The sequence below is a fragment of the Pleurodeles waltl genome, chromosome 8, assembly GCF_031143425.1.
Source record: "Pleurodeles waltl isolate 20211129_DDA chromosome 8, aPleWal1.hap1.20221129, whole genome shotgun sequence".
Classification (NCBI taxonomy): domain Eukaryota; kingdom Metazoa; phylum Chordata; class Amphibia; order Caudata; family Salamandridae; genus Pleurodeles; species Pleurodeles waltl.
Genome location: NC_090447.1, coordinates 695,201,241 through 695,229,108, shown reverse-complemented (window position 1 = coordinate 695,229,108; position 27,868 = coordinate 695,201,241). Strand labels below are relative to the sequence as shown.

Here is a 27,868-nt window from a genome sequence, read left to right as displayed (position 1 = left end):
CTAGTGCGTCAGGTTTAGAGGAGAGACAGTGAGAGTGTGATATTTCGTCATTTTTTTTTTTTTTAATGAATTTGAGAATGCTTTTCTTTTTGCATTCTAATTCCCAAAATATCGGGCAGCAAAATAAGGTTCCCGATCTTTAAACCGTAAGTACTGGCAAGACGTAAATACTTAAGCATTGCTCTATAGTGAGCGCTCCAATGTCAAATATTACATGATGGCGACCTAGCTTTCCAGTCCCGAAAAATGGGTTTCGATCTGTGTTCTTTCTTCATAGTTTGCTGTCTTAGGCATTCACTTGTGTTTCGTCCCTCCTCTATGTTTATGCAGATACAGTACGCATGGAGCTGCGGAAGCGGCATTCTAATCATTGCATCACCCATTGGATAGTCTTTCTAACAACCGGTCCAGAAGGGGTCCTGACTGGAGCTCTCTTCGTCATCGCCCGAGTGGAAAGGGTCGAAACGGAGTAAACCACCTGCCTCCAGTGCCGCGCCAACAGAAGTTTCTAAAACTAAGGTGCCGGACCAGCGTGCATCTTCGGGCTAATCCAGGAGAGCGGTGCTTTATTTCCCTCTGCTGTCTCAGGCGTCTGTGTTGGACTCCTCAACCGCCTCTCACCCAACATGGCAGGCGACGAGCCGGGAGTGACTCTGGGGCAGCCGCATCTTTCGCGCCAGGATCTTGGCTCCTTGGTGAGCTGCGCTGCCGCGTGGGTCGGGTAAAGGGGTCTGAAAAGGCCAGGGTGATTAATAAAGACCTAGGGTTTCTAGGCACTACGCCAGGCACAGTGACGGCCAGCATGCTGCGTACTAAAGAGGGTCATGCGAAGTGGCAGATGCGGCGTGAATTCGGAAAAATGATCAGAGTAGAGAGTAGTGGTATCGCGAAGTAAGTAGGGCTGTTTGGGAACTTATCGCTGTATGAAAGCCGGGGTTGTGAAGGCAGATCGTTGAATTAATCAAAGTTTGGAGCGTGCCAGATACCCGGAAAGGTTCTTAGCGCTAAGGAAAAGGGAAGGAACTGGGTAGTTAGAACGAGACGATGGTAGTGGGAGACCCACGTTATTGGAAAAGCAAGGTTAAGATTATAAGCTTTTGCCTGAACGTAGTAGGACAGGAAGAGTAACAAAGAGACCTGGATGAGGCGCACAATCCCTAAGAGCAGCAGCACTAATTTTAAGATTTTTTGGTTGGGTACTTCAGTATCTCTCTTTCAGTTGCTTGGCTAGTGACCGTAAACGGCACTACGTTCATGATCTGTTTTGTGAATGTCTTCTCAGTTCATTCTCTTAATCTGCAAAAGCAAGTTCTTGTAGCATGGTTACTGGGCACAGTGAATGGCTGCAGGACATGCTCTGCGGGCATTGATGGAGACGTTAAGGCAAATTACGTGCAGTTGTTACAGTATACTTCGGTAAATTCAAAAAATTGTACTGAAACAAAAAAGGGTAATAAACAGTATGGCCGGCTTAATGCTGCATGCCTTTCTTAAATATCTGTCGTGACGCAGCAAGTTTAGCGGGAATAGGTAGTTAAGGGTGTTTCCCCTCATCCAAAATGGTTGCCATATGGAATGTTATTTTGGCAGGCGCATCAGTCACACACACACACAAGGGCTGGGTGGCAGAGCACTACAGCTTGTCACTTACGTTGAACCTTGTTTTTTTTTTTTTTTGAACTACGAGTGGAATTCTTATATTAGATGCAGTTTTTTTTAACTTGTTCAAATTATTGCATACTTTTCATCATGCTATTCAGTGCTGATGTGGAGTTAAATATACAGGTAATATGGCATGTGAGTTAGTATTCCTCGGTCTTCCCTACATTTCACAGATAATGCAGTCAACAGAATGATTTTATTCGAATCTGCATGTCTTGCAGAATGCTGGGTGTACTGCTCCCTTACTTAATATACCATCACAGTTTGATTAATCAATTACTCTTTTTCAATGCTACCACTTACTCTTTGTCTGGCCCCTCATTATGGATTTTCATCTGAGTGGCTGCGAGAAATTTAGTACGCTGCAAACAATAATATAAAAATATAAAATTTAGTAAGTCAGTTTTCTAGAGTTTTAGTAGTTTTGAAGTATTTATTTAAATGCACCAACATATTTTTAATAATCATGGCAAAAGGTTACAGAAACACGCATTAAGTGTGCCCTGAATCTGTCACTACTCTGTCGTAGTCTTACAGAATGTAACCAGTTGAAATAATACTGTCTCATAGTCTGGGAAAGTTAATTAAGAATATTCAGTCTGGTACATTTACTATAATTCCCACGTTTATCTGTCTTAATTGCTTATGGCGATCACATTGTTCTGAAACAATTTATCAACTCTTTCAGCCTCAATACAATATCTGAAGTAGAATGAATAACTCTGTTGTATCTAATAGTTCTGAAGCTGGATGTCGCTCTCAGTTTTCTACACTCAAACCTGCTCTCTTTAGCTAGTGCAGTCAGCTCATTGTGGTCACTCTAGAATACCATCTGTCATTCTCTGGCTCAGTTGTTGTACAATCCTCTCTGGTAATCTGTGCTCTCGGCTCTAACAGCAGAACAGACAGAAGAAGTGGCACAAAGCAGAAGCCACTCTGATTGTCTCTCGCTGTCTATCCTCTCGAAAAATGCTCTTTCCTTAGGGCACCTATTTACAATTATTTTGATTGTTAAATTTACTAACAAAGATTTACATTTCTTGATGTTGTGGAGTTAAACAATGTTTCTCTTGACAAACAGCAGGGTTTGGATATTCGTACTTCCTTTCACATGCATTCCTTCACTTCGGCAGGAACAATTTTACATATATAAGTAACTCCAACTCTGTTTCCATTATTCACGTAATATTAAGGTTTCTATCATACGAGCAGTTTTTATTTTCTAAGTACACGTCTGGGCATAGTAAAGGCATTTAGTAGGTGGGTTAGGATGTAGTTAATACTAGTTCTGTTGTTTTAAGACAAGTTTATAGCCTCTTTTAAGTCCAGAAGAGGCCGTTATAGAAGAAACATTTAATAGAAATATGTGCCAGCGTAGCGAGTTCTGCAAATCATGCAGCACAGGTTACATAAAGTTAAGAGCATGCTTTTAAATGTTTAAGCAACAACAGTTTCTGGGCCTAGCAATCCACTTTCACATTAGTAATTAGTATTTAGATTTTAATTTCCTGTTGGGTCCTTGTCAATCAGTAGTCCTGGCAAATGACTACAGTTCTGTCAAGTTATCCCATGCTATATTACTCAAGTTCTGTCAAGCTAGCCCATGTTGTATTTGCAAGGTTTAGCCAGTCTGGGCTTGTTGACCAGTAGCACACTGACTTTTGGGACGTTGTAGTTTTGCCTTTAGTATTATAAGCGTGGGATCCAAAATATTGTCATAAGGAGTGCTATTGCTTAAAATCGCCACGTCTGACTGCATGTGTATTTGACATGGGGACCGCTTCGAAGATTTATGGCACAGAGCCAGATTAGGTAGAGGCTATCATAATGCTTTAATATCAAGACAGGTTTTGCCTAAGCAATTGCAAGGATTCATTTAAACAGAATGGCAACTTTGATATAGTAGTAAAAGGCTTTGATTTATGGCCAGATTCAGTTTCTTACTTGCTGTTGGAAAGCATGCACCCAGGAGAGGCCATAACCAGGATTGGATTTCAAAGGCTCCAGGCCTGCAGAATTTCTTGCATGTCAAACAAGCAGTGACCCTGGCTAAGAAATTTACTTGTGTCTTGGTTGAGTAAAGAGGGGTTAAACAACCTGACCTTTGGTTTATGGTAGTCATGAATAAGAAAAGTCAAGCACAATTTTGCTTCTACCCAGTAGATCCTTGGATAGTTGTGGAGTGGTTTGAGACTAGTCTTCTCTTGTCTGGGTAACTGGAGAAAGGAGTGAAGATGTCTGGCAAGAGGATTACTTGTACACCACCCTGTGTAAGGTCCATTAAGAAGAGTTAGCCAATTGAGTGAGAATCACACAGGGTGCTGATTGTAACTAACACCGAGCCTAACAGTGGTAGCTCAGAATTGCTTGAAGTCCACACTCCTTTATGGAGGTTCCATATAATTGTAGAAGGTTGACCTGGTTTGTAGTGGGTACCAAAGGTACTTACACCTTATACCAGGTCCAGTTATCCCTTAATAGTGAAATGTAGGCAGTGTCTAGAAGCCAGGCTGTCTAGAGTTAGCTGTAGGCAAAGCAGCCAAGGCTGAACTAGGAGACATGCAAAGCTCTTGCATGTAGTCACACAGTACTCACACACATGAAAGACAATACTCAGTGTTACCAAAAATAAAGGTACTTGACACAAGGCCAAAAATACTTTGGAAACTATACTTCCTTAGGAGCTAAGTAAATTACACAATATATACACTAGTAACCAAAAACAGATAAGTAAATAGTCAGAAAATAGTGCAAACAGTGGAAATCACCTAGGCAATAGGCCTAGGGGAAACACAAACCATATACTGAAATAATGGAATGCAAAACTCGGTTTTCCACCTAGGCAAGTGTGGTGTGTAGAGGGGTGCTGGGAGTGTAAGAAAACACCAAAGGTAAGTAAAATATCCCACCCCAGAGCCCAGGAATGCAGGAGTAAAACACAGCAAGTTTTCTAAAACACACTAGAAGTCGTGGTAGAAGACAGTGCAAGAACCAGAAGAGACTGCAGGACACCAACGATGAGTTCCTGGACTTGAAGACCGGTGGAAGAAGGGACCAAGTCCAAGAAGCACTGAAGAGTCCAAGGAGAACAGGAACCCCTGCTAACCCGGATGAAGGTGCAAAAGAAGAACCACCAATGAGAAGACAGTCAGTATTGCACCAAAGAAGATAGATGTGGGTTCCTGGTTGGTGCAGAAGATGTTCCACGCCGGATGGATGAACACAGTCTGATTTGCGTTGCTGCATTCAGCAAACAAGTCTTGGTAAACTCAAAACTCGCAGTTTGCGGAAAATGGCGCTGCCTGGGCCCAGGAAGGACCAGGTTGACTCTACCCAGGAGGGAGAGACAGAGGGGGCTCTCAGCAACTCAGAGAGCCATCGGGAGACCAGGCAGCATGTACAGGAGTCCCACAGCACGGGACAAAGAAGGTGCAAATGGAGGCCCACGCAACACGCCACAAAGGATTTCCACACTGCCGGAGAACTACTTAGGAAGTTGGGTGTCGCAGGATGGACTGTTGGGGGCCTAAATTGTGCTGTGCACGAAGAACTTCATGGAAGGTAGCACACATACCTTGTTAGCTGCAAGTCACGGGGTGAACGGGGGTACTGTCTTGCGTGGGGAGGCAATCTCATACCTCCACGAAATTTGTACAGCTGGACGTTGGGTCTGTCCGAGACACTTTAGTCCACCATCCGTGTTGCTGGATCCATGATTGTCGTCTGGAGAGGGGACCCAAGCCACCGGCCCGTCGTTGCAGAGAGGAGCCTGCTGAAGCAGGGAAGTGACTCCGTCACTCCACGGGCGATTCCTTTGGCTATTCTGGTGCAGGGTGAGGACAGGCAGTCCTTGGAGCTTGCCCAACTTGGAAACTGTTGCAGTTGCTGGCAGGAGCTGAAGTTACAAGGTCGCAGAAGTCGTCTTTGTTGCAGTTTTGTAGAGTTCCTGGAGCAGTCAGCGGTTGAAGATGAAGTAAACGATGCAGAGGATTCCTCCTGTAGTCTTTCAATCCAAATCTGAAGAAACACCCAGAGGAGAGACCCTAAATAGCCCTGAGAGGGGGATTGGTCATCTAACCAGGTATAAGCCTATCAGGAGAGGTCTCTGACGTTACCTGCTGGCACTGGCCACTCAGATGCTCCCATAGTTCCCTGACCATCTTGAAAACAAGATGGCAGAACCCAGGGACACTCTGGAGGACGTCTGAGCACCACCCTTGGGGTGGTGATGGACAGGGGAGTGGTCACTGCACTTTCCTTTGTCTAGTTTCACGCCAGAGGAGGGACTGGGGGTCGTTGAACCAATGTAGACTGGATTATGCAAGGAGGGCACCATCTGTGCCCTTCAAAGCATTTTCAGAGGCTCTGGGAGGATACCCTTCCCATGCCTGTAACACCTATTTCCAAAGGGAGAGGGTGTAACACCTCTCTCCTAAAGGAAATGCATTGTTCTGCCTTTCTGGGATTGAGCTGCCCAATCCCCAGGAGGGCAGAAGCCTGTCTGTGAGGTGACAGCAGCTGGGGCTGCAGTGAAAACCTCAGAAGGCTGGTATGGCAATACTGGGGTCCATAGTGGCACCCCCAGGGATTATGGACTTGTAAAACCAATACTGGAATCAGTATTGGGGTACAATTCCCAGTTGTTAGACACATTACATGGCCATAGTTACCATTGTGAAGCTCTGCATGGGTATTGGCCTATGTGCAGTGTACACTTAAAATGGCGTCCACGCACTCACAAAGTATGGGAAAATGGGCCTGGACGATGTGGGGGCACCTCTGCCTGCGCATGGGTGCCCTCCCACACAGGTACTTTGTACTCAGCCTTCAGGGTCTGAAGACCTGACATATAAGTGACCTGGTGCAGTGAAAATGGCTGTGAAATAGTGCATGCACTGTTTCACACAGGCTGCAATGGGTGTCCTAAAGAAGCCTTTGTATGGGCTCCTTATGGATGGCAAAAGAAATGCTCCAGCCCGTAAGGATCCACTTTGGAGTGGAATACTGGGTTACCGGTATGTAAGTACAAATTTTGAACCAGAGAGAGCATCAGCACTGGAGTTCTGATAAGCAGGACTCCAGTGACAGTCAAGCTTAATGACGAAAACAGTGAAACAGACTGACATGTAGGGCACAAACCATAAGCACTGGGGTCCTGACTAGTAGGATCCCAGTGACACCATCAAAACACACTGACAAACAGGCCAAAAATGGGGGTAACCCTGCTAGAAACAGGCTACTTTCTCACAATTATATAGATATGCAATTGTTATTGTCTACTACTCGGAACAACGCATTGGGAAGAATGTAGATGTATACAGAGGTAGCTGCGGGTTACTTTGAACTTAGGCCCCTAAATGTCCACCCATGTTAGGTATACTTAGATATACAGAATTATCTGACAAATTCTGAACACCCTTGTCTAATAAGGAATACAGGCAGTGCTCCCCACTACTTGTGATGTCCCCTGAGGTTTGAGGCTCAGAGATGTGTAGTGGTATTTGAGAGGATTGGAGTAAGGAGCAGCATGTGATCAACTTTAACTGAATGGTCACAAGAAACTGGTACTTTGATCATGAGTCTTTGTTTGCATGTCTAAACTCAGTGCCTCTTGAGGAAAACAAATCTTAACACCTCGCGGATAGTGGAGCTTCCCTATAAATCAGCAGGTCAGTGCTCTAGGAACTGGAACAGATGGTCTGCCTAGCACCTTAATTCAAGGAGAATTATTTTTATTTAATTTATTTTTTTATTTTTACTTGTTTTAGGATCTTCATATTACTGCAGTGGACAATTAACTGACAGCAGTTTAAGCTGTGGCTCATGTTTGCTCTCTGGTGAAATACTGAACAAAAAGTGGAGGCTCTGAAGAGGAAAACATTTAATGTAGTAAAAAAAATCTGGTGTTAATAAGGCTTCACTTTAACATTTTTTGATATGTGAGGTTTGTTCAGGCACTTAACTAATGCTAATTGAAATACATGTGTAGACTTCACTCTTGAGGTTTCTGGTGCAGATCCATTATTGCTAGCACCATCATATGACTTTGGCTCAAGGTGAAAGAGAGAAGAATTGACAAGGACAGCAGCTCAGAAGCATGAGCTATTTTTAGATAACAGAATTCACATTCTAATACTGCCCAATTCAGTTGTGTGAACTAGGTAATTACCTGTGGCATGGAATCTAGATTTGGCCCCAAATAAATTGCTTGTCGTGTAGGTGAAAGAGTGATTGTTAACTCAGGAGATGCCTGTACACATTTAACAAGAGTGAGTGTGATAATAGCAACTTATGACACAAAATCTATTGAAAGTTTCCTTTCATCAGATGTTTAGTGCTAGTTTGAATCATTAAGTTTGCTCGCATCGTTCTGTCCTCATTGCTGATTTTTGCCCCAGCATCTCCTGAACACTAGCTGAAGCGCTGCACAGTGAGTAAACAAATTTAAACAAAAAAAAGGGAAATGCAGTCACTTAGCTACAGTGCTGTTCGGGGTCTTATCGATCTGTTTTACAGGAATTCAACTCTTTTGAAACTTTTTGAGACCTATACACCCATTGAGACTCCCAAAAAACATTTAGCATTATTTTTTTTACTTTAACTTTTAAGTTTATAACAATATTATCCCAGGGTCATTTTGATCTATTCCCAATCGTAGAAACCAATTACCATATTACAGTGAACTTCAAACTTTGCCCACATGTTAAAAAATCAAGTCCTCAGGAGTAACAAACTTATTTTCTCTAACTGCTCTACAAAATTGGCAGCTCAGAACACATTTAGCACTTACAACATTAAGGTTATGTTCAATTACCCCTTTAAAGAATGTATTCAAATACATGGTTGTTGTTGGAAATTGGGTTACTTGTTAAGGGGAGTTGAAACCCTACTCAAGCAGCAACTGCAATCTCTGTCCGGGTGAAACACAGGCAAACCCCAAGTTAACCTGTGCTTATCCTTCTGGTAGCCTAGCACAAAAGCAGTCACTGTTATCTTGGAGGAAATGTGTAAAGTATTTATGTAGCACTTCAAACAGTAATGAAGTGAAGACACAACACAAGAAAAAATCCCACACCGATTTAGAAAAATTTAACAAAATGTTATACATTATTTGACCCCAACATGGCAAAAATCTAACAGTAGAACCAGAGAGATTCAGTTTTAAATATTTTAGGTAAGTAGAGTGCCTAAAAGCACAACACACCACTCGCTCATAGTTGGTCGTGCAAGGCTGGGTGAAAGTCACAAGTTCAAGCTGACAGTAGTGGAGTTGGGGCGGCTACAGGAACCAGGTTAGTCCAGCTGAACTAGTTACCTCCAAAGTCCAGGGTGAGGAGTTCCATTAACGGTGGAAGCTGCCGTGAGGAGCAAGGAGAGCCTAGCAGGTTGTTGTCAATGTAGCACAAAGTGATGATCTTGTGTGGCTAGGCGTTGCTGTGGTGTGAAGATTTGGGTTCACCGGAACTTTGTGTTGGCAGGTGGCTAGGTAAAGAACTATTGGGTTTGTTCCCATTCACGAAGAGCCCAAAACCTCAAGACTACACTTTTTCCTTGCAGAAGACTGTCCTCGTTCATAGTTGATGACTTAATGGTGCAGAAAGTCTCGGATTGTGCTTTAAAATAGGTCATTCTTATTCTTTACCTGGAGTTTTAGTAATCATCCGACCAGACCTTGCTCTGACTTCCAGAGATCTTTGGGAGATGCTGTGGCTCCCCATGTGTTACAATATTCTAATTCAAAGGGTGTGGAATTTAGTAAAATATCTACTTTTCCATGGGACAGATTGCTTCATTAATCTAATTGTCATGTAAAAAAAAAACTTAATTATGGCAGCAATCTGTGATTATGCCAAGGCTTGTATTATAGACTATAGTAGGGCTTGAATACTATCAATTTCTTTATTTTGCTACCTTTCTTCAGATCTACATACTGGGGTGGGAGGTAGCGGTAAGCAATAGTTCCAAGGTTGGAATGGCTTTTTTTTTTTTTTTTTTTTTAATTCTGCGCAAACTTATTAACTTGCATGTTTTAAGGTTTTTCACTAGCTCTTCTTTAATCATTTCCCATAATGAGAGAGGTTGGAAATTTACTCTCAGCAAGGGTCAGAAGTAAAACGTCTTCCAGGGTTGAGAAAAAAAAGTGGTTAAAGGGAAAGTGAACTTATAAACGCTCAGCAGATTCTACACCTGCATATTTGCTCGTGCTAAAATACAGTTCACAAATATTTTCTATAAATACGATTCCCTGGTCCACTTGTGTAAATTCTTGTGAATTAATGATATATGCAAAATTGCACTAATGCAAAGACATATACCATAACCAAGACCTTTTTGTTTTGTTAAAATTATATCTGTCTATCGGCTGGCTTCACTGTGACAGATCCTACTTGCAGAACCCGCTCGTACTCCTGGATACACTCACACATGGCTGGTTCCATGCTCTACAAATGTATGTTGCATTACATTACAATTATTGCAATCTGCTCTTTTACAAGGAGCATACCAGCATGCAAAGTAGTTTTGTTCAGTGCCAGGAACTACTGTGGCAATGTGTGCTTTTTGGGACCAAAAAATATTTTTGCTTCTTGCTAATATTTGTTACGGTGGTGAGGGCCCAGTAGCTCCCACAGCATTAAAGTTGTACAAAAGCCATGTCAAAACAGACACGCATTGACAAAACCAAAAGACTGACCACCAGTGTTGGACCTATTGGCTTTGTCAGTGTTTGTTTATATACATTTTTTCCATAATCCTGTTGAAACTGGTTACACTGACTTTATATTATGAATATTCTTTGCATGTATTAACACATTTTGCTAAATGGTGCTTCAAAGAAATGGTGCCTGAGTTGCACACTAGTTTAGCAAAACATTTTTTTTCCTAGTTGACGACTTTTTGCTTTCAAAATAAAAAAATGCAATCTTGCATTCAAGCTTCTACAAAAAATTTGCATTTAATCAGAAAGCAGTCTGGGAGCATTATACGTAGCCTCATTTTAAACTTTGCAAACGTGTATCCACGCTTTTTAACTGGAACAGTGGTGCAAACTGAGCTTACAACATTTATTTAGAATGCTCACCCTAATAACAAAGGCTTTGCATTAATGAACCTTAAATACAATTTCGAACAGCAGTAATATATGGACGCATGTTGTCTCAACTGCAGACAATTTCTTTCCCTACTCTTTAATGTGGTACTTTAAATTGGCAGCCAAAGTGTTTGTGCTGCAGGGGTTGGACCTACTGGTCCCAAGGACAAAGTAAACTTGAAAGAGAGAGAGAATTTTAATAAAAACAAAAGGTATTGGTTAATGTCAGACTTAATTAAGGGCACGATTCTCAAAGAAAGTCACAAAAGTACACCCACAGTGCATTTCTTTGCATTAGTGTAGGTTTACGTATTTCATGAATTCATTAAAATTTACACAAGTAGACCAGGAAATTAAACTCCTGCAAAATATTTGTGAAATGTATTTTAGCACAAGCAAAAATACATGTGCAGATTTGCTCATGTGAAAATCTTTTGAGTGTTTACACGTTACCTTTCCCTCCAGCCACTTTTCCCAACCCTGAAAGAAGTTTTACTTCTGCTCTTGCTAGGAGTACATTTCCAGCCTTTCTCAGAATGGCAAAAGATTAGAGAAGAGCAGGTGAAACCCCTTAAAACATGCAAGTTAGTGGGTTTGCACAGACTCAAAAGGGTATTCCAATTCTGTAACTATTGTTTACTGCTACCACCAGTCCTAGTGTGTAGGTCTGTGAAAAGGTGACAAAATAAGGAAACTGCTAGCATTCAAGCCCTATTATAGTATTAGCCCTGCCATAATCAGAGAGGCTATTATCAGAGCTCTTTTATACTGAGATTGCTGCCATAATTTGTTGCAGAACTCTGTGTCACTAAAGGGATAAGTAGATTTTCTTACAGGATAAGTAGATTTTATGAAGCTACTTGTCACGTGGACAAGTAGATATTTTATTCAATTCCACATCCTTGACCGTGTTCTACATATTTCATGTAAGCAGTTTGAAAGAATATGGGGTACTCGGTACAGGTTTAAAGACAAACCTAAAATATAAGTCTGCCGTGAAAAGGTATCACAGTCTGATTAAGGAGGCTTAAAATCAGTTTTCAACTATCAAATTGCATTTTCTAATAGCGTCTTTAAGAAGATTGTTCAGATTACTAAACCCAAAGTCTCTAGGAGTGATATTCCACTGTATCAAACTTTAGGACAATCACTTCAGTTGTTTTTAAGAGAATATCTATTCAGAATGGCTGTAACAGGAACCCTGATTGGACAGCTAATTCTCAATGCCCCTTATAGGACATTTCCCTTTCTCAGCCTAAAATGATTGCTTTTCAATATACTTCTCTTCAGAAATCATAACATGCTATCTTACTCTGCAAATATAACTCCCCTTTAGACCCATGTCCCCAACATTTAAGAAAGCATTTGAAGTTATTAATCCTGTAATTAATAGTATCCTAAACACTTCTCTTTCTTTGGCGGGGGGGTCTGAGAAATGGAAGCTGGCGTTGGTTTAACCGTTATTGGGAAAAAGAAAAAAAAACAATAGCCAACCCAAATGTTATACTAATGTCAGGGCTATCTCCCTTCTTCATGCTATGATAAAATGTTAGAAAGATTAGTTAACAAGCAACTAATGGATTTTTTGTTTTGTTTTAGAAATTTCTAGTATTCTTCATCCCTCTTAATGAGTTTTAAGGCCCAGGTACTCTACAGAATTTGCTATTTTAGAAGTATCGCAAGCAATAAAAGTCACGCTGGGTAAGGGTCAGAACTCTGTGTTAATCCTCCTAGATTTGTCTGTAGTGTTTGACAGCCTGGTACTCTTTCAGCATCCTAGGGAGGTTGATATCTGTGTCCAGGCTTGGGCCTGGTTCCAGTCTTTTCTTGCTAATAGGAGGCAGGTGGTATCTTTGTGCCTGTTGTTCTCTAAAGAAAGAAAAAATATTGAGATACAGGGTTACCCAGGGCTTTTCACTTATCCCTACATTATTATTATGATTTTTTTTTAATATATATATATATAATAATAATAGCTCACTGACTCTTGCCATCCCCCCCCCACATGTCATGCCAACAATACTCAGTTGAACTTGTTGCTTGACAAGAATCCTTTTGGTTCTGAACTCAGTTTTAAGAACGGTTTCACAAGTATCTCAGCTGGGTGAAAAATAGTATCTTAAAGTGTAAAACAGATACGATGGAGATAGTTTCATTTGGTCACAGTAACACGTTTTCTCCTCCGATGTGGTGACCTGATAATCTCGTGCTTCCTCCTTCTGCACCTGTAAAGGTGGCTCGGAATCTAGCAGTCAGATTTAACTGTTCTCTCTCATATGCTCTCAAAAAGTATGTGTTTTAGGTATTTGCTTTTACCTAATTGTCATTACATTTTTTTCCCGAATTTCTTCCTCTGACAGCAAGGAAAATAATGGTCCTCGCACTCTTCACATCAAGGTTGGATTACTGTAATAGTTTCTATATAGGGTTTATTAAACAATTACTGTATAAGCTTCAAGTGTTAAAAAATGCTGCAGTTAGGCTTGTTCTTTAGCGTTCATGCAATTGTTTGATCCCTCAGGGACTTGGAAGTTTTTCACTGGCTTCCTGTCCACTAGCAGATTCTCTTTAAATACCTGACCTTGGTTTTGTGAGCATTCCCTCTCGCAGCCCCCAATTACAATTCTGATCGCTTAATGCACCATAGTAGCCTAAGGATTTTGAGATCTTCTAATTCAAACTTTCTAACTATCCCTTCTTTCAGTCTTAAAACAAGAGGAACACATGTTTACTTTGTTGGGTTCTGAAGCCTGGAACCAGCTTCATAGATCATTGAGATTTACAGACAGTGAATCTGTTTTTAAGAATGGACTTAAAAATTCCTGTCTTTTTTTTTTCCTTATCTGATGAATTATGTAGACAATTGACTGGATGATTCTTAGGTGTGAATTTTATCTTTGGAGCCTGGATGTTCATGTTCTGAGTTTCTTGTAGTTGTCAGCAAATGGTATCTGAACCAGCACCCGGATGCTCTATTTTTGAGTGACCTTGTTCTCTATAAGTACCTAACCATACATTCTACTGATGTCACACCTGGACCTGAGGGGCACATCTTGGGTATCAGGAACTCACACCAGCAGGGCTCGGGCAGGTTCATTTACAGGTCCAGGCAGCAGGTCTGATTGGCAGTTGCAAGGAGCCGCTGAAGCTTGTTATGTCAAAAACAGGAGGCCAGTCAGCTGACCTTTGGAGTCACTTCAGTCTGGAATGAAGGGTGCAGGCCCAGTCATCCTTCTCAGCAAGCAGTGCAGCAGGCAACAGAGCAGCAGAGTGGCAGTCCTCCTGGCACCAAAGTAGCGCAGCAATCCTTCTTCCGTAACATCTGCAGGACCAGGAGTGTACTGAAGAGTTGGTGTCTGAGGTCCATTATTTTATACCTGGTGCCCACTTTTGAAGTAGAAGTTTCTAGAGGCTTCCAAACACCTAAGGGGTCTGGCATCTCCTTCCTAGCTGCCAAGGCCCCAGCTTGAATGTGGACAAAAAAGACTAGTGACAAACTGTAAGGAAATGCCTCCTTGGCATGGTTGCCCCCTGACTTTTTGCCTTTGCTGATGCTATGTTTACAATTGAAAGTGTGCTGAGGCCTGCTAAACAGGCCCCAGCACCAGTGTTCTTTCCCTAACCTGTACTTTTGTATCCACAATTGGCAGACCCTGGCATCCAGATAAGTCCCTTGTAACTGGTACTTCTAGTACCAAGGGCCCTGATGCCAAGGAAGGTCTCTAAGGGCTGCAGCATGTCTTATGCCACCCTAGAGACCTCTCACTCAGCACAGACACACTGCTTGCCAGCTTGTGTGTGCTGGTGAGAACAAAACGAGTAAGTCGACATGGCACTCCCCTCAGGGTGCCATGCCAGCCTCTCACTGCCTATGCAAGTATAGGTCAGTCACCCCTCTAGCAGGCCTTACAGCCCTAAGGCAGGGTGCACTATACCATAGGTGAGGGTACCAGTGCATGAGCATGGTACCCCTACAGTGTCTAAACAAAACCTTAGACATTGTAAGTGCAGGGTAGCCATAAGAGTATATGGTCTGGGAGTTTGTCAAACACGAACTCCACAGCACCATAATGGCTACACTGAAAACTGGGAAGTTTGGTATCAAACTTCTCAGCACAATAAATGCACACTGATGCCAGTGTACATTTTATTGCAAAATACACCCCAGAGGGCACCTTAGAGGTGCCCCCTGAAACTTAACCGACTGTCTGTGTAGGCTGACTAGTTCCAGCAGCCTGCCACACTAGAGACATGTTGCTGGCCCCATGGGGAGAGTGCCTTTGTCACTCTGAGGCCAGTAACAAAGCCTGCACTGGGTGGAGATGCTAACACCTCCCCCAGGCAGGAGCTGTGACACCTGGCGGTGAGCCTCAAAGGCTCACCCCTTTGTCACAGCCCAGCAGGGCACTCCAGCTTAGTGGAGTTGCCCGCCCCCTCCGGCCACGGCCCCCACTTTTGGCGGCAAGGCTGGAGGGAACAAAGAAAGCAACAAGGAGGAGTCACTGGCCAGTCAGGACAGCCCCTAAGGTGTCCTGAGCTGAGGTGACTCTAACTTTTAGAAATCTTCCATCTTGCAGATGGAGGATTCCCCCAATAGGGTTAGGATTGTGACCCCCTCCCCTTGGGAGGAGGCACAAAGAGGGTGTACCCACCCTCAGGGCTAGTAGCCATTGGCTACTAACCCCCCAGACCTAAACACGCCCTTAAATTTAGTATTTAAGGGCTACCCTGAACCCTAGAAAATTAGATTCCTGCGACAACAAGAAGGACTGCCCAGCTGAAAACCCCTGCAGAGGAAGACCAGAAGACAACAACTGCCTTGGCTCCAGAAACTCACCGGCCTGTCTCCTGCCTTCCAAAGAACTCTGCTCCAGCGACGCCTTCCAAAGGGACCAGCGACCTCTGAATCCTCTGAGGACTGCCCTGCTTCGACGACGACCAGAAACTCCTGAGGACAGCGGACCTGCTCCAAAAAGACTGCAACTTTGTTACAAGAAGCAGCTTTAAAGAACCCTGCAACTCCCCGCAAGAAGCGTGAGACTTGCAACACTGCACCCGGCGACCCCGACTCGGCTGGTGGAGAACCAACACCTCAGGGAGGACCCCCGGACTACTCTCCGACTGTGAGTACCAAAACCTGTCCCCCCTGAGCCCCCACAGCGCCGCCTGCAGAGGGAATCCAGAGGCTTCCCCTGACCGCGACTCTCTGAAACCTAAGTCCCGACGCCTGGAAAAGACCCTGCACCCGCAGCCCCCAGGACCTGAAGGACCGGACTTTCACTGGAGAAGTGACCCCCAGGAGTCCCTCTCCCTTGCCCAAGTGGAGGTTTCCCCGAGGAAGCCCCCCCCTTGCCTGCCTGCAGCGCTGAAGAGATCCGTTGATCTCTCATAGACTAACATTGCAAACCCGACGCTTGTTTCTACACTGCACCCGGCCGCCCCCGCGCTGCTGAGGGTGAAATTTCTGTGTGGGCTTGTGTCCCCCCCCGGTGCCCTACAAAACCCCCCTGGTCTGCCCTCCGAAGACGCGGGTACTTACCTGCAAGCAGACCGGAACCGGGGCACCCCCTTCTCTCCATTCTAGCCTATGCGTTTTGGGCACCACTTTGAACTCTGCACCTGACCGGCCCTGAGCTGCTGGTGTGGTGACTTTGGGGTTGCTCTGAACCCCCAACGGTGGGCTACCTTGGACCAAGAACTGAACCCTGTAAGTGTCTTACTTACCTGGTAAAACTAACAAAAACTTACCTCCCCCAGGAACTGTGAAAATTGCACTAAGTGTCCACTTTTGAAATAGCTATTTGTCAATAACTTGAAAAGTATACATGCAATTGAAATGATTCAAAGTTCCTAATGTACTTACCTGCAATACCTTTCAAACAAGATATTACATGTTAAATTTGAACCTGTGGTTCTTAAAATAAACTAAGAAAAGATATTTTTCTATAACAAAACCTATTGGCTGGATTTGTCTCTGAGTGTGTGTACCTCATTTATTGTCTATGTGTATGTACAACAAATGCTTAACACTACTCCTTGGATAAGCCTACTGCTCGACCACACTACCACAAAATAGAGCATTAGTATTATCTATTTTTACCACTATTTTACCTCTAAGGGGAACCCTTGGACTCTGTGCATGCTATTCCTTACTTTGAAATAGCACATACAGAGCCAACTTCCTACACAAACTGTTAATGAGAGTGGTCAGGCAAGGTTTTTGTTATGTGCGGGTGTGGTAGGTGACAGCTCCTTCCCCTCATTAAGTGAGTTTCCATCCTGCCAACACGTAGCTTCCCTTTGTCTCACTGGCTGGGAGTAATACAAAAAAAAACTACCAGCTACACCTAGTCATGTGACCCATGAACAAGCAGCAGGCACCAAACGGTTAGGGCAAACACACAAACTTTCTAAAAGTAGCATTTTCAGAATTGTTACTAAAAATCAGACCTTACCATTAAGTAAGTCTTTTAATTACATTTCTTTAGACACTGAATGTGATCTGTCTACCAGCTTCCAAGTAAGTTATCACTTATTAAATGTAATAAAGTAACCAAATGTTATCCTCTGAGAGAGGTAGACCACACAGTAGTGAAAAAACAGTTTAGGAGTTCTTCACTACCAGGACATGTAAAACATAAGAGTAGATGTCCAACTTCTTAAATGCAGTGCACCCGGCCCTATGGTATGTTTAGGACCTACTCTAGAAGTGACACATATTTTAAAAAGAGGTTTTGGGCTTGGCAAAAAGTTTATTTTGCTATGTCGAAATGGCAGATGAAAACTGCAATGGCGGACCTGAGACATGTTTAAAAGGGCCACTTAGTTGGATGGCACAATCAGTGCATCAGGGCCACTAGTAGCATTTAATCTAGAGGCCATTGGTACATGTAGTACCACTTTTACTAGGGACTTCCAGGTAAATTAATTGTGCCTGTTGGGTGTAAGCCAAGGTAACCATTTTTAAAGGAGAGCGCACAAGCGCTTCAGTCATGGTTAGCAGTGGTAAAGCTTGCAGAGTCTTAAAGCCAACAAACATGGGTTGAGAAAACAGAATGGTGAAGGCAAAAAGTTTGGATATGACCCTACAGAAAGGAGCAGGTCCTACAGTTGCCAGCATAACAGTGACAGCGCGGACTCCTTGAGCTTTAGAGTATCTACTGTGTGTTCCTTTACCAGAAATAAGGGAGGGAGTAGTAGGCCATTGAGGGTTATTTAAAGCCTTCTTCCCACTCACTTGGACACTTTTCAGCCATGGTATGTGTGAAATAAAGACATTACTGATGACTCATTGTTGCTCAGTTTCCATTTACTAAAACAGCATTTTGTTTAAACAAGGCACTTTTCTCTGATCCCTAGGGGTATTGTAGGAAGTTGGCTCTGTATACACTATTTCAAAGTAAGGAATAGTATGCACAGAGTCCAAGGGTTCCCCTTAGAGGTAAGATAGTGGCAAAAAGAGATAATACTAATGCTCTATTTTGTGGTAGTGTGGTCGAGCAGTAGGCTTATCAAAGGAGTAGTGTTAAGCATTTGTTGTACATACACACAGGCAATAAATGAGGAACACACACTCAGAGACAAATCCAGGCCAATAGGTTTTTGTATAGAAAAATATCTTTTCTTAGTTTATTTTAAGAACCACAGGTTCAAATTCTACATGTAATATCGCATTTGAAAGGTATTGCAGGTAAGTACTTTAGGAACTTTGAATAATCACAATAGCATATATACTTTTTACATAAAACACATATAGCTATTTTAAAAGTGGACACAGTGCAATTTTCACAGTTCCTGGGGGAGGTAAGTTAATGTTAGTTTTTGCAGGTAAGTAAACCACCTACGGGGTTCAATTTGGGGTCCAAGGTAGCCCACCGTTGGGGGTTCAGAGCAACCCCAAAGTCACCACACCAGCAGCTCAGGGCCGGTCTGGTGCAGAGTTCAAAGTGGTGCCCAAAACGCATAGGCTTCAATGGAGAAGGGGGTGCCCCGGTTCCAGTCTGCCAGCAGTTAAGTACCCGCGTCTTCGGAGGGCAGACCAGGGGGGTTTTGTAGGGCACCGGAGGGGACACAAGTCAGCACAGAAAGTACACCCTCAGCGCCACTGGGGCGGCCGGGTGCAGTGTGCAAACACGTGTCGGGTTTTCAATAGGTTTCAATGAGAGACCAAGGGGTCTCTTCAGCGATGCAGGCAAGGGGGGGGCTCCTCGGGGTAGCCACCACCTGGGCAAGGGAGAGGGCCTCCTGGGGGTCACTCCTGCACTGGAGTTTCGATCCTTCAGGTCCTGGGGGCTGCGGGTGCAGGGTCTTTTCCAGGCGTCGGGATTTTGGATTCAGACAGTCGCGGTCAGTGGGAGCCTCGGGATTCCCTCTGCAGGCATCGCTGTGGGGGCTCAGGGGGGACAACTTTGGTTATTCACAGTCTCGGAGTCGCCGGGGGGTCCTCCCTGTAGCGTTGTTTCTCCACCAGTCGAGTCGGGGTCGCCGGGTGCAGTGTTGCAAGTCTCACGCTTCTTGCGGGGATTGCAGGGGTCTTTAAATCTGCTCCTCTGGAAACAAAGTTGCAGTCTTTGTTGAACAGGGCCGCTGTTCTCGGGAGTTTCTTGGTCTTTTGGAAGAAGGGCAGTCCTCTGAGGATTCAGAGGTCGCTGGTCCTGGGGAAAGCGTCGCTGGAGCAGTTTTCTTCCGAAGGAGGGAGACAGGCCGGTAGGGCTGGGGCCAAAGCAGTTGGTGTCTCTGTCTTCTCTGCAGGGGTTTTTCAGCTCAGCAGTCCTCTTCTTCGTAAGTTGCAGGAATCTGATTTCCTAGGTTCAGGGGAGCCCCTAAATACAGGATTTAGGGGTGTGTTTAGGTCAGGGAGGGCAGTAGCCAATGGCTACTAGCCCTGAGGGTGGCTACACCCTCTTTGTGCCTCCTCCCAAGGGGAGGGGGTCACATTCCTATCCCTATTGGGGGGGGATCCTCCATCTGCAAGATGGAGGATTCCTAAAAGTCAGAGTCACTTCAGCTCGGGTTGCCTTAGGGGCTGTCCTGACTGGCCAGTGACGACTCCTTGTTTTTCTCATTATCTCCTCCGGCCTTGCCGCCAAAAGTGGGGCCGTGGCCGGAGGGGGCGGGCAACTCCACTAGCTGGAATGCCCTGTGGTGCTGTAACAAAGGGGGTGAGCCTTTGAGGCTCACCGCTAGGTGTTACAGCTCCTGCCTGGGGGAGGTGATAGCATCTCCACCCAGTGCAGGCTTTGTTACTAGCCACAGAGTGACAAAGGCACTCTCCCCATGTGGCCAGCAACATGTCTCGAATGTGGCAGGCTGCTAAAACCAGTCAGCCTACACAGGTAGTTGGTTAAGGTTTCAGGGGGCACCTCTAAGGTGCCCTCTGGGGTGTATTTTACAATAAAATGTACACTGGCATCAGTGTGCATTTATTGTGCTGAGAAGTTTGATACCAAACTTCCCAGTTTTCAGTGTAGCCATTATGGTGCTGTGGAGTTCGTGTTTGACAGACTCCCAGACCATATACTCTTATGGCTACCCTGCACTTACAATGTCTAAGGTTTGGCTTAGACACTGTAGGGGCACAGTGCTCATGCACTGGTGCCCTCACCCATGGTATAGTGCACCCTGCCTTAGGGCTGTAAGGCCTGCTAGAGGGGTAACTTATCTATACTGCATAGGCAGTGTGAGGTTGGCATGGCACCCTGAGGGGAGTGCCATGTCGACTTACTCGTTTTGTCCTCACCAGCACACACAAGCTGGCAAGCAGTGTGTCTGTGCTGAGTGAGGGATCCCCAGGGTGGCATAAGATATGCTGCAGCCCTTAGAGACCTTCCCTGGCATCAGGGCCCTTGGTACCAGGGGTACCAGTTACAAGGGACTTACCTGGATACCAGGGTGTGCCAATTGTGTAAACAAAAGTACAGGTTAGGGAAAGAACACTGGTGCTGGGGCCTGGTTAGCAGGCCTCAGCACACTTTCAATTCAAAACATAGCATCAGCAAAGGCAAAAAGTCAGGGGGTAACCATGCCAAGGAGGCATTTCCTTACAGGTATCCTAAATCTCGTCTTGGCCAAAGCTTGATCCCTGGTCCCAAGATAACTCTGGACCTTCTTGAGACGACCGCTGCCATACTGTAATTTGAGAAGTACATACATACATATTTCTGGAGTATCATCTCGATCTTAACTGTCGTTCTCCAGCCTTACTTGTGTATCTTCTCTGCGAAGGTGTCTATGAATTGTGAGTGGAACTAGAACAACCATTAATCACAAATTCCACTGAAACCTATAAATTTGTTTAAAGTGTATCACATCAAAATTGTAAATGTAATTACAAAGGCCTTTCATGTCCACGTAGTCGGTAAAAGGGCATTTTGATATTGACTTTCGTACTGTGGCCGTGCACCGTTTAATATCTGAACATGTCCACCAGTTGTGAGTGCAGCTACAAAAGCCTTGTTCTTTCTGGGATATCACAGTGGCCTTTTAGATCTTGACAGTGCCATTGCAGCCTTATAACTGCCTTTTGATGCCTTTCAGAGTGTGTAGTACTCAAATGTCGTCGCAGCAGCCTTACATCTTTTTTAAATATTTTAAATGTGTTCCTTCATTATTTGTTGTGTTAGAAGTGTTTTGTGGAAAGTCATTGTCTTATAATGAGATATGAGCTGAGAATCTGTGTTTTCTAGGTCTTTGATCCTGACTATACTGCTCCTTCAACTGAAGTTTAAAAAATATTTTTTGTAATGTTGATCAGTTACTTGTCCTAATAGACAATCATAAGATCACTCGACAAATGTTTTTCAGCAAATAGTAGCCATTAATGGAGCATGGAATTTGGTCTCTGGTGCCTGCCTAGTAATTTGGGTGGTGGTGTAGGCTGAAGCGTTGATTTCTGGTTGTCAGGTTTGTTTGCAAGTTGCATAGGAATTTTAAAATCTATAATGTTTAGTTGCGTGTAATGAAGAGTGAGCACAGATTTTGCATTTAAAAACATTGCTGCAATAGTGATACAAATATCTGAAGCCCTTAATAATGTTTTTCAGAGATGTTTTATCAGAAAGAGTGGATATAAACAGGGTGTTGGAGAATTAGTCGAGCAGTTTGAATGATATATGCAATAGAAGCTTTGAAATAAGATTGTATTTGTAAGGAATTTAGAGTGAGTGAACAAATTGGCCATCCATTGTATGATTGCTGTTAGACAGGCAGATATTTGAAAGAGGAGGTTAGGAGAGATTAGTGGATTTGAGAAGATTTGATTGGTATCTGTGAAGGAGAGATACTGATACACAATTGCTCTGGAAACACACATGGGATAAAATGCCCCCTGCTGTACACTATAAAGATAGTGCAAGTCACTTGAGGAGTTCTTTGCCCTCCTATAGGAACAAAGCCCAAGACAGGGTTCCTTTATAAAGTCATGGACATAGGTTGTGTGCAAATACCTTTACTATATGACCGAGAGTATATATTCCTTATACATGGTCATACCACCATTCTTCCAATAATCCTTTTGAATGTTTGTGGTCTTGCTCCTTCATGTAAAGGAAATAGCACGGCTTAGTTCTTAAAAATTAAAAACAGCATCTGTAGTGTGAAATTCAGCTTACCAAAAATCAGTTAGTAAGTTAGTGTAAACAAAATTTTAAAAAGGTCTCTAGAATGAGTAGTAACTTGAAAGATATTCTTTCTTTCCTTTTAATGAACTATGTGCAGAAAAAAGTGGTCATAAGCTTGAGGTGTCAGTTTATTTAAACTGCATCTTCATTGATGCCACCGGACACAACTTTCTTCTTGGTTTCCCGATCTGGCAGTGAGTATTATGACATCACATTTTGACTGTAACAAGGAAATTAGAGGCAACCTTTTATACTGGGATTTCAGGCTTTTGTTGTATTATATTATATATTTATTACTTCAGCATGCACAAGAAAGATGTGCACTGCTAGAGAAACAGGAATTGGGTGCATACTCGCCGCTGGCACCCGCCAACAGCCAAATGAAGCAGTATTTTGAAGTTTATTGGAATGGGCAATCAAAGTGAGCCACTTGAGAATCTTGCCAAACCATACTGATTTCACCAAGTTGCCCATAGGCAAATTGTGGAGTTAAAGTGGCTTGTTCCTCTCTGCAAACCACTGAGTAAAACATTCTCTGATATTTTCTTTTTTATACATGTCACCATGGTATGCAAATAGATCTACAGTGAGAGGAATTGATTAACTTCGGGAACTGAAGCGTGCCCCGATATGGCTAGATTGTATTATTTTCTTTTTGTACTTTGGCAGTCATGTTTAGGTGGTAGTATCCATGGTGGACACTGTCAGTTACTGCTGATGCTTTAAATAAAGTTGTACTCTGTTAGGTCATAAATGTACTTCCTTATACTTTAGGAGCAATACCACCTACCACAAGGTTCTTCTTGGACAGCAGTATTACCCGAAACATAATTTTAGCACTTGCCCTGTAGCGCACATCAGTAAGGAAAACCATGGGACCTAGGGCCAATGTTATCCTTTGAGAGAGGTTTCAGGCTTCCTTAGGTAATTTTGGTAGCAGTCTGACCTCAAGTCTTACACTATTGTGGATGTTTGCAAATCTCAGTCATTGGGGCAAGGGTGTCCAAAAAAAAACAAAAGGTCTGATGTGTCAGTCTTGCTGTGATTTGTCTTCCATTTGCTGTAGTGTTTCAGAAGTCCTCAGTCCAGGCAAAACTATTCAGAGTGTAAGCCAATGTAGGTGAGATACATATAGGGCATTCCCCCCTTCCCTACTGGACCTTCATGTTAACTAGCTGCCCCAGGGAAATTGGGTTCCAGTCTGGGTGATTAGTCTTGGAGCTTAGATGAAGAAGAAAAACCTTTTAGTCCCTCTTGCACTCAAATGGATATATTCCTGCTTACAGAAAGTCAGAGATGGGAGGAGCATAGATGTTGCAGATTCACTACAGTCTCAATCCTGGAATGTTGTCTGTAGGTCTTTGATCGTCTTGAGAATGTTGATTTGTCTATGGTGAATTTGGTTAGCTCAGCCAGAACATTTTCCTGGGTCCTGTGTAACTCACTTCGTTGACACCAGTTCCTCCCAGGTTTTAACCTGCAATAGCTGTTTTATTGTTTTTGTTGGGGCCTGCTTGCCTTGTTGGTGCAGCTTCCTGTTATTCTAAGGCAAGTTGGGTTTCTTCAGGAGCACTGGGCATGGCTCTGGCTTTAATGAGGAACAGAAACGTGTTCCTACACCAAATATCACCATGAAGATAAATGAAAATACAACTCATTCTTTAGCATACAAAATGCAAACTAAAACTAGGATTTTGGCTGTACAGGGGAGATACAGACTCAAAGGAAAGTTATTTGTGGTGAAAGTGTTAGGCCAGTGTCCCCACAGAGGTGAAGCTCTCATTAGTAGACCACTCCAACTGCAGCACCCAGAAGTAGGAGGAGCTCAAGTGATATTGCTGGACCGATGTCTTGACCAACTAAGAAAGGAATGTATATTACCAGTTCAAAGACCGTTAAGGGCTCTGAGCCTCCTCTCCAGGGGCACGAGCATGCCTTGGCTCATGGTCACATATAGCACACATACAATTTAAACGAGAACCATTGTTTTGTGCAGCACTGTTTTTTCTCTATAAAACACCGTAAGTATTGCTCATAGGTCTGTCAGTAACAAAAAATATTTCTGATTGGGTTTGAAAGGGATCGTATTGTGTGCCCTCCCACTAGGGTACAGATAAAGGGCCTGTACCCACATACCCCTTCATAGCCACCCACCACCATTCATCATCACTTGGGGCAGGCAAGGAAGAAGACTATTTTATTTTTGCACATTAAAAACATCTAATAAAAGCAGATACAGTCGATCTAAGAATGCCAGTAGACACTTTTGAAAAAAAGAAATATGCCACACATTCTCTTGTATTTGACAATATGAAGCAGAGAAGATTTAACGGAGACGTGTAACCTACCATACTAACCTGGTTGGCTATGTATCTATATTTAAAATAGCAATTTTGCATGTCCTTTGAAGCATTCTCTGTTGTTAAGCATCATCTAGTTGAATGAGTCTCATCATGGTGCTCATATCTTCCCACTAGCTACTAGGGGAAACAAACATTGTCACAGCCAATATATCTTGCATTTGTGCAAGCTTTAGGCTTTGTCATTGTTTTTTAACCAGCAATGCGGTTGCTGTGCAAAATGGCAGATGTAAAAAAAAACGAAAGCACGGACACCATCGGCACTGGCCCAGTCATAGCCTTTTTTTCTATTTTATAAAGCACAGCAAAATGGTTAAACAAAATAATTGACAAAGCCAGTAGCTCTCATGTAGGCGAGACCTATGAGCTTGTCAATGCTTGTTTTCTGTAGTGCTGGTTACGTTGGTTAATTTGATAAAACAAGAACACGTAAAGATGAGGAGTAAAAAAACAAACAAAAAAAAAGACCAGGATTAGAATGTTGTGGTGTTTTGGTGTAGTGTTGTCCCGTCATCCTAGTCTTGGAGGTAGACAAAATGATTTACTCACGTGAAAGAATTTGAGTGGTCATTTGGATAGGAACTCCTCCTATCAGTGTAACAGAAATAATAAACTAATGGCCAGTTTCTTTATTTTTCAGTAATGTGATTCGTACAAATTTTCTAAACCAGTGGTTCCCAACCTGTGGGCCGGGGACCCATGGGGGTCCGCAAAGCCTCCACAGGAGGTCCGCGGCTGCTTAAAACATTTAATAATATTAGGTCCCACCTATCAGTAATGACTCCTCGGGGGTCCCTGTGTTCCAATAATGATTCAGTGGGGGTCCCCGGGCTCCAGTATTGATAAAATGGGGGTCCACAGAAGTCAAAAGGTTGGGGACCACTGTATCTAAACCACAGTTTCTGTAACTGGTCTCAAGTTTCATACCAACTAGATAAAAAAAATAAAAAAACCTGAATAGAACAAGGGGGGGGGGGAGTACACAAATGTTTAAAATGAAATAAAAGCATTAAGGACATTTTTAAGAGGGGACACTTGTTTTTCATCTTTTAGGAAACTGTCATGAATGCTGGAGGCTAAAAAAGTACTTGGAAATGTCACACTGTTAAATACCTGAAATCCCTTAACAAGAGGCTTCTTAGCAGAAAAACAGCAAGACCTTCATGGGTGGAATAAAAAACACTCGAACCTGGAAACCTTCAAGCACACCAATTCATTCTAGAAAAACATTAGTAGCAGATATTTGGTGATGAGAGATTCAGAAGACTTGCAAGGCAGCAGTTCACTATGTAGTTTACGTGATACGGCAGATACTGCCACTCATCCATGTGTCTGCTCTGTTCAGGGAGGAGTTTATAATTGAAAGTTGTTGATGTTACTGAGAGTAATTCAGAGCTTCAGATTGGATTTGAGTCAGTAACCATATGCATCATGTATGCAGTTTTATAAAGTGCCCACATGGACAAAAAGCATGAGTGTCATGAGTACCATTAAATTAATAATTGGCAGAATTAAAAGTAACTGAAAAACAGTAGAAAATACCCCAACAAACTGAATGTCAACATAATCAAGGGTGGATGGGTGATAAGAAGCAACATGACAAGAAAAATAAAAGAAAAATAGTACCTCAGTCACATCACATTCAGTGGAGGAGCCCTAATGAAGATGAAGTAATATGTATTTGGTCCATGCTCTTGAGGAAAGAAGAGTGAAGCCAGCATGTACTGCCCATTTAGAAGGTAGAAAATGAGTGACAAAAGGGACTGCAACCCACCCATTACTTACCATTGGCTGGCTTGATTGCCACTCACATTTCCTTGCTTCTAATTGGTAAATGCATGGGTGTTTCACTTCTTTCTTGTGCTCGCTAGACCATGGACCAAGTACCGATTAAGTTGTTTTTCGCTGATCCTTTTCTCCTCTTCATTGTTGCTTCCTCCTGTCCTCCCCCATCATTACATGACCCATCCTCCACACCTCTGTCGTAGCTCCTGCTGGTCTCCTTGTCCATCATGGCCTGCCCCGTCCCTCTCCGTGTGTGTGTGTGTGTGTGTGTGTGTGTGTGTGTGTGTGTGTGTGTGTGTGTGTGTGTGTATATATATATATATATATATATATATATATATATCTATCTATCTCTATATCTCAAGTAACCATAACTTGTGCCTTACAGTAACTATAACTCGTGCCCTCGCACTATATCTCTGCAAAGCCCTGGGGGCGTTGTGGTCCCTAGAGTTGTGCTGTACTGCTCCCCACCCCCACTAACTCAGTATCATAAAAGCCACAGGAGGCGGTGGTACCTGGGGCTGTGGGGAACCAGGCACCCCCTCGCCATAAAATTAGCAAACCCTCAGGACTTGGCCCGCCCGGGAGCTTCAAAATAAAGAAGCACAGGAGCCTGTGCTTCGTGTTTTTTTGTTTACATTTCTGACGGATCTGCTGCAACTCTCAGTGGGGAAAAAAAAAAAAAAAGCTTTTTAGCTGTGGGTGGGGGAGTGGCCCCTCTGAGACCACAGCACCAGAGCTAAGGGGTCAGGGTGGGACTACTCTGCTCCCGTCTTGTTTTTTTGTTTTTTGCATTATTTTGTAGGACTCTGCTGAAGCTGAGTCCCAAGATAGCTGACAACACTTCCTGGTTTGAAGTGTTGGCAGCCAATCAGAGCTGTGCATTTCGCTGCACAAGCTTGACTTGTTTCGCAAAGCCACGGCAAGAGATATACAAATTTGTTTTCCCTTTAATATCTCCCAAAACTACTAAATGGACTTCAGCCAAATAAACGAAAGCACTTTATGCGTACCAAAAGCTAGATTTCTGCCGTGTCTAAAGGGGAAACTCAACTTTTCTGACCCCCCCCCCCCCCCTTTTTTTTTTTCTCGGCCCCGCTTGACAGATCACCCCGAAACTTTACGTGCGCAACTTTGTTGGGGAAATTTCATGAAGATTTGTGAAACTGTTCCAAAGATATAGGCAAGTCAAAAAACGCTTTCTCTATGGAAACATGGACTAACTATAACTACCTAGTGGCGCCCGCCACCTAGTTAAAAAAATAATATGTGTGTGTGTAAGGAAATGCCTCCTTGGCATGGTTACCCCCTGACTTTTTGCCTTTGCTGATACTAAGTTTTGATTTGAAAGT

The 27,868-nt window shown here is 43.3% G+C and overlaps 1 protein-coding gene across 1 annotated transcript in view; it reads left to right on the top strand.

Annotated features, from left to right (window-relative positions):
* Positions 1-360: 360 nt before the first annotated feature.
* EIF2S3 (eukaryotic translation initiation factor 2 subunit gamma) overlaps positions 361-27,868 on the top strand; it is a 301,635-nt gene continuing 274,127 nt past the window's right edge. Inside the window, exon 1 of the mRNA XM_069204821.1 lies at positions 361-695. Within this exon, the coding sequence (XP_069060922.1) occupies positions 627-695 (69 nt within the window). The 5' untranslated portion in view covers positions 361-626. The remainder of the gene's footprint in view (positions 696-27,868) is intronic.